Source organism: Eleutherodactylus coqui, chromosome 2 (genome assembly GCF_035609145.1).
Source record: "Eleutherodactylus coqui strain aEleCoq1 chromosome 2, aEleCoq1.hap1, whole genome shotgun sequence".
Classification (NCBI taxonomy): domain Eukaryota; kingdom Metazoa; phylum Chordata; class Amphibia; order Anura; family Eleutherodactylidae; genus Eleutherodactylus; species Eleutherodactylus coqui.
Window position 1 is genome coordinate 139503005 of NC_089838.1, and position 18868 is coordinate 139521872.

The 18868-nt window shown below is 46.1% G+C and overlaps 1 protein-coding gene across 1 annotated transcript in view; it reads left to right on the plus strand.

The window, feature by feature from the left end:
• Window positions 1–18868, plus strand: part of TRHDE (thyrotropin releasing hormone degrading enzyme) — an 819510-nt gene that overhangs the window by 647936 nt on the left and 152706 nt on the right. The window contains exon 10 of the mRNA XM_066589876.1: window positions 11901–11989. Within this exon, the coding sequence (XP_066445973.1) occupies window positions 11901–11989 (89 nt within the window). The remainder of the gene's footprint in view (window positions 1–11900; window positions 11990–18868) is intronic.

Consider the following 18868-nt stretch of genomic DNA (forward strand, 5'->3'; position numbering starts at 1 on the left):
CTAAGGGCGGTGGACACGTGTCGGCTGCGTGTGCAACGTTTAAAAATCAGACGCACCCAGCTACGGTTTACTGCTGGCTTCGCCATTTGCTTTCCTTAATTGGAAAAAAAAATACCTGCTCTGCCAGAGTTAATAACTCTGCTACCCTCAAGTTCTGTGCCACATTAGCAGGGCCACAGCACAGTTATTAAACTTCTCATGTTCATTGAATATACGCAGTGCTGCCTTTTGGTGGAAAAAAACTGAAAATAATTCTATTTGTCCTGCCTCTGTCCGTCCTAAGGGCGGTGGACACGTGTCGGCTGCGTGTGCAACGTTTAAAAATCAGACGCACCCAGCTATGTTTTACTCCTGGCTTCGCCATTTGCTTTCCTTAATTTGGAAAAAAAATACCTGCTCTGCCAGAGTTATAATAACTCTGCTACCCTCAAGTTCTGTGCCACATTAGCAGGGCCACAGCACAGTTATTAAACTTCTCATGTTCATTGAATATACGCAGTGCTGCCTTTTGGTGGAAAAAAACTGAAAATAATTCTATTCGTCCTGCCTCTGTCCATCCTAAGGGCGGTGGACACGTGTCGGCTGCGTGTGCAACGTTTAAAAATCAGACGCACCCAGCTACGGTTTACTGCTGGCTTCGCCATTTGCTTTCCTTAATTGGGAAAAAAAATACCTGCTCTGCCAGAGTTATAATAACTCTGCTACCCTCACGTTCTGTGACACATTAGCAGGGCCACAGCACAGTTATTAAACTTAGATTATTCATTCACTAGAGGCAGTGGGGCCTTTCGTTTTCAAAAAAGGGAAAAAATTATATTTGGCCCGCAGTCTTGCGCCAATTTATTTCCTGCCTGTGAAATCAAATCACTGGTAATACAGCATGCTGAGGGGTAGGGGTAGGCCTAGAGGACATGGACGCGGCCGAGGACGCGGAGGGCCAATTCAGGGTGTGGGCACAGGCCGAGCTCCTGATCCAGGTGTGTCGCAGCCGACTGCTGCGCGATTAGGAGAGAGGCACGTTTCTGGCGTCCCCACATTCATCGCTCAATTAATGGGTCCACGCGGGAGACGGTTATTAGAAAATGAGCAGTGTGAGCAGGTCCTGTCCTGGATGGCAGAAAGTGCTTCGAGCAACCTATCGTCAACACGCAGTTCTGCGCCGTCCACTGCTGCAAATCCGAATCCTCTGTCTGCTGCTCCTCCTTCCTCCCAGCCTCCTCACTCCACTACAATAACACCTGCTCAGGAGCGGGAACACTCCCAGGAACTGTTCTCGGGCCCCTGCTTAGATTGGGCAGCAGCGGTTCCTCTCCCACCAGAGGAGTTTATCGTCACTGATGCCCAACCATTCGAAAGTTCCCGGGGTCCGGGGGAAGAGGCTGGGGACTTCCGCCAACTGTCTCAACAACTTTCTGTGGGTGAGGAGGACGATGACGATCAGACACAGTTGTCTTGCAGTGAGGTAGTAGTAAGGGCAGTAAGTCCGAGGGAGCAGCGCACAGAGGATTCGGAGGAAGAGCAGCAGGACGATGAGGTGACTGACCCCACCTGGTGTGCAACGCTTACTCAGGAGGACAGGTCTTCAGAGGGGGAGTCAAGGGCATCAGCAGGGCAGGTTGCAAGAGGCAGTGCGGTGGCCAGGGGTAGAGGCAGGGCCAGACCGAATAATCCACCAACTGTTTCCCAAAGCGCCCCCTCGCGCCATGCCACCCTGCAGAGGCCGAGGTGCTCTAAGGTCTGGCAGTTTTTCACAGAGACGCCTGACGACCGACGAACAGTGGTGTGCAACCTTTGTCGCGCAAAGCTCAGCCGGGGAGCCAACACCAACAGCCTCACCACCACCACCATGCGCAGACATATGATGGCCAAGCACCCCACAAGGTGGGACGAAGGCCGTTCACCGCCTCCGGTTTGCACCCCTGCCTCTCCCCCTGTGCCCCAACCTGCCACTGAGATCCAACCCCCCTCTCAGGACACGGGCACTACCGCCTCATGGCCTGCACCCACACCCTCATCTCCGCTGTCCTCGGCCCCATCCAGCAGTGTAGTTCAGCGCACCGTCCAGCCGTCGCTTGCACAACTGTTGGAGCGCAAGCGCAAGTACGCCGCCACGCACCCGCACGCTCAAACGTTAACCGTCCGCATAGCAAAATTCATCAGCCTTGAGATGCTGCCGTATAGGGTTGTGGAAACTGAGTCCTTCAAAAGTATCATGGAGGCGGCGGCCCCGCGCTACTCAGTTCCCAGTCGCCACTACTTTTCCCGATGTGCCGTCCCAGCCCTGCACGACCACGTCTCCCGCAACATTGTACGCGCCCTCACCAACGCGGTTACTGCCACGGACACGTGGACAAGCACAGGCGGGCAGGGCCACTACATCTCCCTGACGGCACATTGGGTGAATTTAGTGGAGGCTGGGACAGAGTCAGAGCCTGGGACCGCTCACGTCCTACCCACCCCCAGAATTGCGGGCCCCAGCTCGGTGGTGGTATCTGCGGAGGTGTATGCTTCCTCCACTAAAGCACCCTCCTCCTCCTCCTCCTCCTCCTCTGTCTCGCAATCAAGATGTGTTAGCAGCAGCATGTCGCCAGCAGTCGGTGTCGCGCGGTGTGGCAGCACAGCGGTGGGCAAGCGTCAGCAGGCCGTGCTGAAACTACTCAGCTTAGGCGATAAGAGGCACACGGCCCACAAACTGCTGCAGGGTCTGACACAGCAGACCGACCGCTGGCTTGCGCCGCTGAGCCTCCAACCGGGCATGGTCGTGTGTGACAACGGCCGTAAGCTGGTGGCGGCTCTGCAGCTCGGCAGCCTCACGCATGTGCCATGCCTGGCCCACGTCTTTAATTTGGTGGTTCAGCGCTTTCTGAAAAGCTACCCACGCCTGTCAGACCTGCTCGTAAAGGCGCGCCGGCTCTGCGTACATTTCAGCAAGTCCCACACGGACGCTGCCACCCTGCGCACCCTGCAACATCACTTTAAGCTGCCAGTGCACCGACTGCTGTGCGACGTGCCCACACGGTGGAACTCTACGCTCCACATGTTGGCCAGGCTCTATGAACAGCGTAGAGCTATAGTCGAATACCAACTCCAACATGGGCGGCGCAGTGGGAGTCAGCCTCCTCAATTCCTTTCAGAAGAGTGGGCCTGGTTGGCAGACATCTGCCATGTCCTTGGTAATTTTGAGGAGTCTACCCAGGTGGTGAGCGGCGATGCTACAATCATTAGCGTCACCATTCCTCTGCTATGCATCTTGAGAAATTCCCTGCAAACCATAAAGGCAGCTGCTTTGCGCTCGGAAACGGGGGCGGTGGAAGACAGTATGCCGCTGGATAGTCAGGGCACCCTCCTGTCTATTTCTCAGCGCATACAGGAGGAGGAGGAGGAGCATGAGGAGGATGAGGAGGAGGGGGAAGAGACAGCTTGGCCCGCTGCTGACGGTACACCGGCTGATTGCCTGTCATCCTTTCAGCGTGTATGGCCTGAGGAGGAGGAGGAGGATCCTGAAAGTGATCTTCCTAGTGAAGACAGCCATGTGTTGCGTACTGGTACCCTGGCACACATGGCTGACTTCATGTTAGGATGCCTTTCTCGTGACCCTCGCGTTGCACACATTCTGGCCACAACGGATTACTGGGTGTACACACTGCTCGACCCACGCTAAAGGGAGAACCTGCCCACTCTCATTCCCGAAGAGGAAAGGGGTTCGAGAGTGTTGCTATACCACAGGACCCTTGCGGACAAGCTGATGGTAAAATTCCCAGCCGACAGCGCTAGTGGCAGAAGGCGCAGTACCGAGGGCAAGGTAGCAGGGGAGGTGCGGAGATCGAGCAGCATGTACATCCCAGGCAGTGCAACAGTCTTTAAGGGCCTGGCCAGCTTTCTGGCTCCCCAGCAAGACTGTGTCACCGCTCCCCAGTCAAGGCTGAGTCAGCGGGAGCACTGTAAAAGGATGGTGAGGGAGTACGTAGCCGATCGCACGACCATCCTCGGTGACGCCTCTGCCCCCTACAACTACTGGGTGTCGAAGCTGGACACGTGGCCTGAACTAGCGCTGTATGCCCTGGAGGTGCTTGCTTGTCCTGCGGCTAGCGTCTTGTCGGAGAGGGTGTTTAGTGCGGCTGGGGGAATCAACACAGATAAGCGTAGCCGCTTGTCAACCGACAGTGCCGACAGGCTAACACTCAGCAAGATGAACAAAGGCTGGATTTCCCCAGACTTCTGTTCTCCACCAGCGGACAGCAGCGATACGTAAGCAATACGTAGGCTGCACCCGCAGATGGAAGCTACGTTCTCTCTCACCATCCAAAACGGGGACATTTCTGCTTCATCAATCTGTGTCTAATATTCCTCCTCCTCCTCTTGCTCCTCCTCCTGAAACCTCACGTAATCACGCTGAACGGGCAATTTTTCTTAGGGCCACAAGGCTCACTCAAATAATTTTTCTGAACAATTTTTATAAGTTTCAATGCGCTTAAAAGCGTTGGAACTTTAACTTGAACCAATTTTTCGTTACACTGGGCTGCCTCCAGGCCTAGTTACCACTTAAGCCACATTAACCAAAGCGATTCACCTGCCATCTTGGTTGGGCATGGCCAATTTTTACTGAGGTACATTAGTACTGTTGGTACACCAATTTTTTGGGGCCCTCACCTACAGTGTAATCATAGCAATTTGTATGTTCTTCGCCTGCACTCATGGTACAGAAAGGTGTGTGGGGTTGGCCTACACTTTAGCTACATAAATGTAACTTGGGCCTTGGCTATACTAAGGCTACTGAAATGGAACTAAGACTGCGCTCCCACTATACTGCTGCTTCAGAATTGTTACTGGGGCCTGTCTTGAGTGCTACTATTGCTGACATGGAACGAAGACTGCGCTCCCGCTATACTGCTGCTTCGGAATTGTTACTGGGGCCTGTCTTGAGTGCTACTATTGCTGACATGGAACGAAGACTGCGCTCCCGCTATACTGCTGCTTCGGAATTGTTACTGGGGCCTGTCTTGAGTGCTACTATTGCTGACATGGAACGAAGACTGCGCTCCCGCTATACTGCTGCTTCGGAATTGTTACTGGGGCCTGTCTTGAGTGCTACTATTGCTGACATGGAACGAAGACTGCGCTCCTCCTATAATGCTGCTACTGATATGTTAGTGGGGCCTGTCCTAATGCTACGGCTGAAATGTTACGAATTCTGGGCTCTGCCTATACTGCTGCTAATGGTATGTCTCTGGGGTGTGGAAACAGAGGCTTCCCAAAGACATGATGGCGGCGAGGCCATTTCCCACCAACGCGATTACTGTTAAGGTGCATATAACCACGGACACGTGGAGAGGACACGTAGTGCCTCAAAAACATCCCCCTCCTCCTCCAACAGGGAAAACATTCTTGGCAAATGCCTTTGCATTGGTTCGTCTGGTGGCAGTCCAAGAATTTCACCTTTACCGACACAACAAGAGAGCCCCCACACCATCCCCCCGCCACGGCCCACTTAATCCTGGCCGCATTCCGAAAACCAACAAAATACAACCGTGCTACTAGGTCCGCAGTCACCACCACATTACCACCAACGCGGTTACTGTTAAGGTGCATATAACCACGGACACGTGGAGAGGACACGTAGTGCCTCAAAAACATCCCCCTCCTCCTCCAACAGGGAAAACATTCTTGGCAAATGCCTTTGCATTGGTTCGTCTGGTGGCAGTCCAAGAATTTCACCTTTACCGACACAACAAGAGAGCCCCCACACCATCCCCCCGCCACGGCCCACTTAATCCTGGCCGCATTCCGAAAACCAACAAAATACAACCGTGCTACTAGGTCCGCAGTCACCACCACATTACCACCAACGCGGTTACTGTTAAGGTACATATTACCAGTCTGACTGGGGCATGCAGACACCTTGACAGAATGAATAGTGTGTGGCACATAGGTTCCCCATTGCTATGCCCACGTGTGCAGCTCCTGATGGCGGTGGCACAGGATTATATTTCTCATTGCTTCTGTACAGCATTGTGGGCTATCGCCCCGCCCCTTTTAAAGAGGGTCGCTGCCTAGCCGTGCCAACCCTCTGCAGTGTGTGCCTGCGGTTCCTCCTCATGGCAGACACACTTCTAAATAGACATGAGGGTGGTGTGGCATGAGGGCAGCTGAAGGCTGCGCAGGGACACTTTGGTGTGCGCTGTGGGGGGGAGGGGCGGTTGGTCAGCATGTAACCCAGGAGAAGTGGCAGCGGAGTGTCATCCAGGCAGTGATTGTGCTTTGTTGTAGCTAGTGTGGTGCTTAGCAAAGGTATGCCATGCTAATGAGGGCTTTTCAGAAGTAAAAGTTGTTGGGAGGGGGGGGGGCACTCTTGCCGGTATTGTGGCTTAATAGTGGGACCTGTGAACTTGAGATGCAGCCCAACATGTAGCCCCTCGCCTGCCCTATCCGTTTCTGTGTCATTCCCATCACTTTCTTGAATTGCCCAGATTTTCACACATGAAAACCTTAGCGAGCATCGGCGAAATACAAAAATGCTCTGGTCGCCCATTGACTTCAATGGGGTTCGTTATTCGAAACGAACCCTCGAACATCGCGGGAAGTTCGTTTCGAATAACGAACACCCGAACATTTTGGTGTTCGCTCATCTCTACTAGAAACCTTAAACTTTTCAGTGTTAGAACTTTCAATTGTTTGGGGCACGTGCCTCCCTGTTGTGCCCTACCTGAAGTATGACAAAAATATTGTCAAGCTCCATTCCTTCAGTTATTCTTTACCCACAAGTGGAACAGATAAACAAGAGACTATAGCTGCTTGTAGATGGAACTATTAGCATTTTAAAAATCATTTTGAACGATAATCATTCTGTGTAAAAGCATGCAGAAACTGAATGACTGGATGAGAAGGCCAGGTGACAGGGAGCTGGGTGCTATATTTTTCATACTCACACACATCCTGGTTCCCACATTGCATACCACCAAAGTCCATGCACCAGACAAAAATCTTACATAGGCTTGTAAATAAAGTAGCACAGTGTTCTTATTGAAATTAATAGATAATTTGTATAATGCACAGATTTATTGGGTCCTCCAGAGACAAAAATGCTTTTTGCAGTTGCTCCATACTTTGATTAAGACAGGAGGGTTCTGAATGGGGGACTCCCCTCTTTTAACTCAGAATTAGAGATGAGCGAACACCAAAATGTTCGGGTGTTCGTTATTCGTAACGAACTTCCCGTGATGCTCGAGGGTTCGTTTCGAACAACGAACCCCATTGAAGTCAATGGGCGACCGGAACATTTTTGTATTTCGCCGATGCTCGCTAAGGTTTTCATGTGTGAAAATCTGGGCAATTCAGGAAAGTGATGGGAATGACACAGTGACGGATAGGGCAGGCGAGGGGCTACATGGTGGGCTGCATCTCAAGTTCACAGGTCCCACTATTAAGCCACAATAGCGGCAAGAGTGCCCCCCCCCCCCCCCCCCCACTGTCAGCATAAAGATCGTCCTCCTCTGGCACAGCTGTAACAGCTGTAGCAGAGAAGAACGATGTTTGCCCATTGAATTCAATGGAACCGGCAATACAGCCGACTCCACTGAATGCAATGGGCTGCCGGCGATCGCAGGATGAATGGTCGGAAAGGGGTTAAATATATAACCCCTTTCCTGCAATTCATCCAGAAATGTGTTACACTAAAAATATATACCGGCGTATAAGGCGACAGGGCGTATAAGACGACCCCCCAACTGTCACCTTATACGCCGGTAATACAGTGGAGCAAAGAATAAAAAGCATTACTTACGTTTTTAGATGATCTGCGCCGCTCCTGCAGGCTGTCACTCCCTCCTAATCCACGGCAGACAAGCTTTCTCCACGAAAGACTTTAAATCCCTGCCTCCAGAAGCACATGTGCCTTCAGCCAATCACAGCCAATGACAATGATGTCATTGAATGGCTGTGATTGGCTGTGTTTCTGGAGGCGGGGATTTCAAGGCTTGAAATCCCCGCCTCCAGAAACACAGCCAATCACAGCCATTCAATGACATCATTGTCATTGGCTGTGATTGGCTGAAGGCACATGTGCTTCTGGAGGCAGGGATTTAAAGTCTTTCGTGGAGAAAGCAATACTCTGCCGTGGACCAGGAGGGAGTGACAGCCTGCAGGAGCGCCGCAGATCATCTAAAAACGTAAGTAATGCTTTTTATTCTTTGCTCCACTGTATTACCGGCGTATAAGGTGACAGTTGGGGGGTCGTCTTATACGCCCCGTCGCCTTATACGCCGGTATATATTTTTAGTGTAACACATTTCTGGATGAATTGCAGGAAAGGGGTTATATATTTAACCCCTTTCCGACCATTCATCCTGCGATCGCCGGCAGCCCATTGCATTCAGTGGAGTCGGCTGTATTGCCGGTTCCATTGAATTCAATGGGCAAACATCGTTCTTCTCTGCTACAGCTGTTACAGCTGTGCCAGAGAAGAAGGATTTGTCTTCTATATGTTCTCAATGGGGTCAGCGCTGCTGCCGCTGGCCCCATTGAGCGCATATAGAATGCATCCATAGCGAGCAGCGGGAGGGGCAGATTTCAATACTCGGGTGACACCTTATCTCCCCAGCCACTCACAGCAGGGGGGTGGTATAGGGCTTAAACGTTGCAGGGGGAAGTTGTAATGCCTTCCCTGTCTTTATATTGGCCAAAAAAAAGCGCTAACGTCTCAGGGAAGAAAGTTTAATTTACCAGAACACCGCATGGTGTTCGTTACGAATAACGAACATCCCGAACACCCTAATATTCGCACGAATAGCAAGCTCGGACGAACGCGTTCGCTCATCTCTACTCAGAATTCCTGAAAAGGGAGGATTAAATGAGTTTTCAAAATGAGACAATCCACTTAGCATCTTGACCAAAATAATAGAAGAGATAAGGACTTCAAAAATTGTGTGATAGCAACAGGCGAATTATAAACAACTATGAAAATGTGATAATAAAATACTTTTTTAAATTGTGGAATCTAGACAGCAAAGCAACCATGAGCAAACAAAAAAACTGTAGTAAGGCTTTACCAGTTTAAAGTTTACTTTTTAAATGTTAAATGTTTGCTTTTATATAACGTATATGAACCACTAAAATATAAGGTGTTTATGTACTATTATATATTTTCTGCTTACCTTTAAAATTTTCCGTATTGCATTCAAAAGTTTCCATACTTTATCATTTTCATAATTAAAGTTTGTCTTATTTATCCAAAATCCTTGGTCTGCATGGATTTTTATATGAAGTACAAGAGGTTACTATGATCATTTTCTCACATACTTTGCCATTGAGTTATAATTCACTAAAATGTTGCATATTTATCATCACCATCATTAAATGACACTTATGCTACTTGTAAAAAATGACAAATTATATCATCTGGAAAACTTTAATTTCTTAGTAATAACCCCCCAGAGGTGATTGCTTTAAATCATCCTAAAGGTCAATAACTTCAGGCAGAAGTTATTATCACTCATTTCACCTTTTTTTTTGCAAGCCTAATATAATCACTGTTAATTGATTAAAAGGTCTAAATGATTGAAATCACTGTCATTGTGCAATGTTGATCAGTATACTGTTCTATGTTGATATATAATGTAGCTCAAATAAAAAAGGTACGACAAGAATTCCCTCATTCCCAATGAATTCAAGACATTATCCCTATTTCATAATTAGTGAATATATTAATTGTGCTAGTATTCAGCATTAATATATATATATATATATATATATATATACACATATACACATTATATATATATATATATATATATATATATATATATATATATATATATATTACTGCAGAGCATAGTTGAGCATGAACAGGGTTTTCTTTTCTTCTTGGACTTTTCAAACTCTGCACTAGTGAGAAACAGCGGGAAGTTCGGTCCTGCCCTATCTTTCCTGCACTTAGTTAATGCTATTTGCAAGAAAGATAAGTCAAGTCCTATCTTTTCTCGCCCGTACTATTAATGGTCGAGAATACTACTAATGAGAACTTAATCATTTAAAATCAATGTTTTCATTTTGTCCTGTTATGTGGCCGTGATTATCAGGGACGCATAATGGGACCAAATCAATGCAGAGAAATGTCAGCGGCACAGCAAAAAGTACTCACAGAGGGAGACACAACTTGTACAGTCCTGCATGCTCACTTCAGGGGTATAGAGTCCTGAATCCCCCATTGATCTGTAGACATACAAAAAAGGGATGAGCAGCAGAAGGGGTACATAAAAAAGGAGTATGGAGTCCTCACATCATAAAATGTATTCTTTATTCGGTCCACAGCATACAGCCTGCAATGTTTCAATGGCACCAGCAGTCTTTGTCAAGCTAATGCCAAACTACACAAACAGTTCACATATATATCCACCTTCACCAATCACCATACAACAATTACTGAGTTAAAACAAACCACATTTGTTGGACGACCTTCAGGCAACAGACCAGGTGTGGACAATTGGACATCAACAATTGGAACAAATCTTCCCAAGGATACTCACAGCCTATCCACTGTTTATTCACATGTCCGCTCTGCGCTGTGACATTTGGAGCGACTCAGAGAACAGGCTGTATGTGGTGGTGCACATAGTGACTCACAAGAGGGCAGGTGTCATCTCATATTCAGACCTGCAAGTAGAAGGTGATCCCTAGAGTTTCTGTCATTTTTTAAAATGTTTCAAGATATGAAACTATTTAACACCAATACCTTGTCCCTTAAGAAGCATTAGATAATATTGACTGGATATTATCCAGAGATAAGCGGAAATAGATCATTATTTGCATTGGGCTGATCTTGCCACTGTTTTGCTAAATATATTTTGTACCACATATTTTTCATAATAATAATAATAATAAACTTTATTTGTATAGCGCCAACATATTCCGCAGCGCTTACATAGACAGGGGGGAATACAGAAAGACAAAATACAAACATTACAGAACCACGGTTACATATAGTAATCAGTTGATGGAAACAATAGGGGTGAGGGTCCTGCTCCAACGAGCTTACATACTACAAGTAATGGGGGGATACAGAAGGTAAAGGGGCTGGAGATGTGCACGGTATGGCGAAGTGTGAGCGATGTTATACACATAGACAATGGTCAGACATTTAGCCGTGTGACGGCAGAAACGGTGTGACTGCAGGAGCGGTTTATGATGGCTAGCAGGGATTGCAGTCAGTAGGTCAGGGAGCATGTTATCAGGCGGAGTACAGAGGTTTTTTTCTTAGGGAATGCATTATGCCTCCCTGAAGAGGTGCGTTTTTAGAGCACGCCTGAAGTTCTGCGAGTCCTGGATTGCTCGGGTAGCCTTTGGTAGTGCGTTCCAGAGGACAGGTGCTGCTCTGGAGAAGTCTTGTAATCAAGTACAATGGAGCATGTAGTGTTATTTGTGATGCTTTAATTGTCAAATATTCCACAATTTCTCAAGATCACTGCACTTTTTTCACTATAAATTCTGTTAATTTTAGGCATATCATTTTTACATGCCAAGCATTTTATTTACATAATAGTGAATTACATTGACATTCTGGCAACTTCCTTTAATAGCTATAGAACATTCAGGTTACAGAAAAGTTATCAATCTGTTAACAAGTGAACAAAATATATCTTCAGATTGTATATGAGAGAAATGGACTATGACTCAGTCCATTCATAGGGAAGTAAAAATGAACAAGATGGACACTTCCACAGAGATATAGAGAGTCTTCAGTTTTATGTTACAAACAGAGAAGCAAAAAGCTGTATAACTTGCCAATGGTACCTACTACTAATTGCCAGGATTGGAAACCATAAGAGATACTTTGCTTTTCATTTTTCACTTTCCTGTATGAATAATCTGATGACTGCTTGCATATGCTTTCTTTTATTATTTTGCAGTTACCTTTGGCAGATTCCATTAACCATTGCAGTAGGAAATAGCAGCCACATCTCCCACCAAACAGTTTTATGGGTGTCTAACAAAACAGGTAAGAACATGTTTCAGGACCTGCAGATAAGGCAACAATTTTCTAAGATTTTTAGTTTGAATGTACGTTGTCTTAGAAAAGACAGGAAATACTCTGGGTGAACATTAACCTTCAAAAAACCAGCATATCTAACTATTTTAAAGTTATACAGATGAGATTATATAAATATTCTATTTTCAAATAGTGCCTGAAACAGAATTGCACATTTGCCATCTTCACACTGAACAGTTTCTTATTTGTATATGGGTTAAAAGTTTGCAAAAAGACACCGGTCTAGAAAGACCAACCTACAATCATTTAATCACTGCAGGGGAACTAAAATATAACTTTTATTAGTTATGTATTAAAATAAAGATCTGATATGAATAAAGATATATGCAGCTAGCTTCCCAGCTTAGTCAGACTTGCTGCCTTCTATCTTCATTAGCGCAGTAGTCTGAACTTGTTAGCAAATAGAAGAGTGTCATGGGGTGGTTTCAAATACAAAGGAACACTGCACTTTTTAAAGGGAAGCTAGATAAAGGTTCAAGCCGAATTTCTTCCATTACACACTGCCATAGGATTGCATTGGTAAATGCAATCCTATGCAGATAGCCGCAATTTTGATCATGGAAAACTCATGCCATAACAAAATTGTGGCATGTCCTATTACATCACTGATGCACCAGCTCTGCACTGCGCATGTGTGGCTGTGTGCCAGCCAGGCACATCTGCAGAGCAGAGCAAAGACGCTGGACAGGTAAGCCGCAGATCACTGCAGGGGCACGGGTCACATCCCGCTGCGAGAATCTTGCAGTTGGAATCCAATTCGGCCATCTGCATTCAGCCATAATCATAAAGTAAGAATAAACAACAGTTCAGATCACCATGAGACTTCCTCCATTTCATATGCTTTGTCAAGACCCATATTCAAGAGAGTAGGAATAACTTGAGGGCCACAAGAGTGGATATCCAACTTGAAAATGGAAGCTTAATACAGTACTTTAATTAATTAAGAACAGCTGTATTAATAACCCCAAAACATGTTTCAAAGAGGACTTACATCTTTTGATGCCTAGTGACAGAAAACAAATGAATGCTGGAAGGGTCAAAAAGCAGCTCAATTTGTGAGGGGGAGCAGAGCCTGACTGAGGACTGCGACGGACATTTGAGCCTGCTACTCCATCACACTTTTCTTCTATTGAGCACTCCAAAAGCAAAATCCCACAACAGTACGGTAAAAAATAGAAGAGACAGAGCTATTGACTCTCCTGCATCCCCACAAATGAGCAAACAGACATATTGGAAATGAGGAGTAGGAACTCACACTTTCCGTTTGTGGCCTACAAAACAGTGCCAGACTACACTCCTGAGGACATCATGCAGATTGACTCCAATTTAGACAGTAATGCCGATGGAGATTAGAGTGATCTAACAGCTCCCAATTCCAAAGGTTTCCTTAGCAAAATGCTCATGCGGGCAATGTGCCCAGTCATGACAGAGTTGGTTGATACTAAGAATTAAATGCAACACAGAAACCACCGAGTCGAAGACATACAGGGTGTCTATGCAGAGCTCAGTACTCACTCTGGAGTTTTAGCTGACCTGGTTTCCCAACAAAAGGTTTACTCGGAGAGCGCTTACCATCATCAAAGACCAGGAAAATAGGAGCAACATACGTAATATCTGCATCAAAAGCTTACCATAGTCCTGGACCACAAAGCCTGTAGTGGGGTAACTATTTGCTGAGCTGCTGGATCCTGACCAAGCTGCTGGCATCAAGATAGAAAGGATCCATAGAGCATTGAGGACCAAGCACGGGTTAAATGAACCCCCTAGGGATGTAGTCTGTGGATTGCTTTCCTTTACAGATAGCACTGCAATTCTGTCAACCACAAGAGAAAAACCCCAGGTCAAATTTGGAGATGCACCCTTACAGCTCTACCAATACATCTCTACCTTGACATTAGTCAAGTGCCACAAGTTAAGACCGCTACGAGATATCCTGCAGGCGAACTACTTACAATATGCATGGCTGTTCCTTTTTGCACATCCATACAGAATAATGGCAGAATGATCATCATCCATACACCTGCAAGCTTGGAGACCTGCACTGGGCATTGATCCTATTACTGTCCCTTTCTGGATGCCCACACAGGATCTAGGAGCTCTGCCACCCCTCCCTAAGATTAAGAGGCATCTAAAGCTAAGTCATCCAAGAACAAGAAAAAAAATCAACCTACACTGAAGTGAGATATTGGCTGATGTGGCAGTCTATATTTCTCAGCATGTGCAGCTTAACCAGAACATGTAAGTTTACTGTTAAGCTAGTGGGCATTATGACTTTTCTACTTTCTTATCCTCTGGCAACACATTCTCCGTGCCTCCGGCTGCTGTGTCCTTGCAGAAGGTGAGATGCCAATGAAACACTGCACTGGAAATGTCACTGATTTAACCCTTAATCCTCCCTGAGTCATCTGAGCTTCATTTAATTTTGGGAGGTTCTGTGATATTGTAGTATGTTCATATGCTTCTGATTGTGCATGACTTGTGGTCTCATTGAAAACCTGAAACTCTCTGTGTAGCCACCTGCTTCAACGATTGCCCATGTTATCTTAAGTAAGAGATAGATATCAATGCCAATCTATAAGTTCTATGTGACAATATGTAATATTTTGTAGACTAATAGTTGTGTTGTTCAAAGGGTGTTTTGACCTGTGGTTCTCCCCGGTATGATTTTATTGTGTAAGCCTCATTGATCCTATCATATTTCAACTGGGACTCAAGTTTGTCTAGAATTTACATTCCTGCGGGCATTTTCTATACCCTAATGCCCCTTTTACATGAGCTAATTCTCATTTAAACAAGTGCACAAGTGAGTGACGTCACAACTAATTTATTTGCAGTTATTTTCGCACAAGAAGAATGTTTACACAGGTAGATCATCATTAAGAATTTTTCACTTCTAGTTCAGTGCTTCACATTCCTATGTGTGATTGTTCTCAGTGAGAGAAACCAAGTAAGGGCTCAGTCAGACGGGCGTTTTTTCGCACGATTTGCGCATGCACATGCGTCCGGCGATTTTATAAAACCATTGCTTTGCAATGATATCGGACACATGAGCGCTTTTTATGCGCTCGTCCGATAAATTATAGAACAGAAATCGCAGATCGCACCTATCTGCGATTCCTGTTCTCTTCTCTATATGTGCTCAATGGGCCCGGCGGCAGCAGCGCCGACCCCATTGAGAACATATAGTAGACAAATCATTCTCCTCTGCCACAGCTGTAACAGCTGTGGCAGAGAAGAATGATGTTTGCCCATTGAAAGCAATGGGCTGTCGGCGATCGTGGGATGAATTTTCGGGAAGGGCTTAAATATATAAGCCCTTCCCTGAAATTCATCCAGAAATGTGTAAAAACAAAAAAATATACATACTCACCTTGTCCCTGCAGACGGAGTTCAGCCGCGGCCGGTGGCAGTTCTCCTGAACTGCTCAGAGTAGTATTCAGCAGCCGGGGATTTAAAATCCCCGCCTGCTGAATGAGCTGCCTCTGATTGGTCACAGCCTGACCAATCAGAGGCAGCTCTCACTCACACCAATTCATGAATTCATGAATGGGTGAGTGAGTGCTGCCTCTGACTGGCTCAGCGCAGGGACCAATCAGGGGCAGCTCTCACTCACACCCATTCATGAATTCATGAATGGGTGTGAGTGAGAGCTGCCTCTGATTGGTCAGGCTGTGACCAATCAGAGGCAGCTCATTCTCTGCGCAGTTCAGGAGAACTGCCGCCGGCCGCGGCTGACCTCCGTCTGCCGGGACAAGGTGAGTATATATATTTTTTTTGTTTTTACACATTTCGGGATGAATTTCAGGGAAGGGCTTATATATTTAAGCCCTTCCCGAACATTCACCCTGTGATCGCCCGCAGCGCATTGCTTTCAATGGAGCCGGCTGTATTGCCGGCTCCATTGAATTCAATGCGCTGGACAGCTCTGGCCTGTTTCTATTAAAACGCGGCTAGGAGCAGTATTTTCGGGCGATTTTTCGGCCCCGGTCACACGATTTGTGGATGCGCATCCGTCATGCGATCCGCAAATCGCGGGAAAAAACGCCCGTGTGAATAAGGCCTAATCCTGTAGATATGATACCTTTTAATGGCTAACAAAAATGCATGATGTTGCAGCGAGCTTTCGGGGATATCTCGCCCCCTTCATCAGGCTATTGAATGAAACTAGTTTGGATGGCACATAATTATAAACATACAGATGAAGAGGGGAGATCTAAATAAATGTTCACACACAGAAATTTGAGACTGTTTTGCACTCAAAACTTAAAACAACAGACAAACAGAGCTGAGACATAAATCAAAAATCAGTCCATTGAGCTCAGGGCAGTTTTATGATGTGTCTTATCTCTCCTTCAAACTGTACGTGGAAGGAGATGCAGCACCACTTATTGAATGGCAACATCATTACAAGTCAAGTTCAGAATTTTTATGAAGAAAGGAAAGCTTTTATGAAGAAAGGAAAACATTAAAAAAAAATTATGATTGGGAAGAGGACATCCCTCTAGACCTCCTTCAAACCTTTCATACTTTCCACTTATGCAAGAATCGCGGGCTGAGATTCATTCCATTCTTGAAGGTATCAAACATGACTATAAATTTGTACTCCTAAATTCTTCTGTGATGCTGCGACTTGAAATTGCCCTTCAGTATAATAACTCTCATCTGTTCTATGCAGTGTCCCTGACCACAAAAATGTTTTGCCACAGGTAGTTCAGTCTTTCCCTCTGTAATTGAGTGGCAATGAGATCTCATCCTGGCCCTCAGTTTTTGTACTGTTTCCCTGATATAAAGCCTCCCCAACAGGACATGTACTGCAGCAGATCAGATACACAATAGTGGATGTGAAACATGTGAATGTCCCAGGGATCTTATAGTCCTGCTCTGTGTTGGGGATCCGCATCCTACCCACAGTCAGTATATGTGAACAGGTCTTGCAGCTCCTTACCTTACAGGGATATGTTCCTTTTTGTGTGTCCGAGGGCAATGCACCTCTGATTATACAGTTCCTCAAATTAGGAGGTTTCCTATAACACAGAAGGGGAGGGTCTGGGAATATGGTTTTCAGACAGTCATCCTTGTGTAGGGTATAATGGAGTTTCATATAATTCTGCATCAAAATCTACAGTTAGACCAGCAGATTTTGGCCTGGAATTCTACAGCTGCGGATTTGGCTGCATCACACAAGCTAATTCTGTCCCATCTGAAAGGCCCCAAAGACAATAGTACTAACCACTGAACTACCATGTAGAACATAATACATACTTTCTCTGTGCGGTAATCACTTACCTGTAAAGTTGCTTTCTATTTACACCTGCAAAATATTTCAGTCCATGAATAATGGGTGATATACCAGTATCTCTTACAGTCCAATCTCCCTAACAAAAGCCAATGATGCTGCAGCAAGCTTGCTAACTATTAAATAATTCTCTTTACCTTGGTGTGATATACAAACAGTGCTGTGTGAGGCCTCTTTCACACGTCCGTAACCATTTTTATGTGCACCCGCCGGCGGCGTAAAAATGCGTGAATAGGCACACAAATCTAAAAATTGTGCGCCCATTCAGATGTCACGGGTCCCAGCGCACATATGCCGAAACCACAATGCCGTTGCCTTCCCTTCATTCCCCCTCAACGGCTCACCTCCTCTCTCCTTCCCTCTAGCTGTTTGCAGTGGGAGTGGGGAGGGGCAGAGATAAGCACCCACCCCCTCCCATTGCAAACAGCCAGAGGGGAGGAGAGAGGAGGAGAGAAGAGGAAGGGAGTTTAGCAGTCACGCTGCTAAACTTCTTCCCACCTCCCTTCTCCAGCTGGTGTCTTTGGCTCCCATAGGAGCCCATGTAGCGGCCGAGGTACTCCATCTGGAAAGCTAGTTCCAGGACTGTCTTCTCCGCCCAGCGGGAAAGCCCCTGGTGCTACATTCGTGCGGCCGGTGATTTCTTGCCGCGGGATTACAGCCATGTGATCTGATGCATTGGAATCCAATGCATCAGATTGCAGGGTATATCGGCCGGCCGTAAAAATTAAGGACGATATATGCTTGTGTGAAAGAGCCCTATGGCTCGGTTCACACAAAGTGAAATTGCTACAGAATTTCCATGCGGACTTTCCAAATGGAAATTCAACTGTCAATCTTAAACCCGAGACTAACCAGCAAATTGTATGAGATTTGCAAAAATCTCATCCACATGCTGCAGAAAAGCCAGTGGCCAAGCCGCACTGAAGCTGACATGCCATGCAGAATTCAAAGCCGCGGCATATCAATTATATTGCTGTTTCCACGGCGGCCTCTCTCCTCTCTCGTGCAAAAATCTTGTTTTATTTCCGTGCAGACCCGCTGCGGTCATTTCACAGAATTTTTGCCCCATGTGACCACAGCCTAAAGGTTTTAGGCAGCTGTGAAAAAATGCTTCAAAGTAAGAATGCTTTTAAAAGTAGAAGTGTTTTTTTGGCCAATTAACAAAGTGCAAAGTGAATGAACAAAATAGGGATGTAAATCAAATCAATATTTGGTATGACCACCTCCTGCTTCTTCAGCCTTTCTTCCTGCATCAGCACACACATCATGCAGCAAAAAAATGTCCCTTTTTATATCAGAGCATCATATAATAAGTATCTAGTTAGCATGCACATTTCCGTTGCATCAAATTTTCCGTTGCATCATGCTATAATTTTGGCACAATTTTTGGCACATCTCTCCCATTGCATCTCTATGGCAACATTACACATTGAGGAAGGTGCTTTATATAGTTCTTACATATATCTTTCCCTATGACTCATATCAATTGTTATGAATTACCCATAAATCTCACATCCTTCATCTCGGAGATG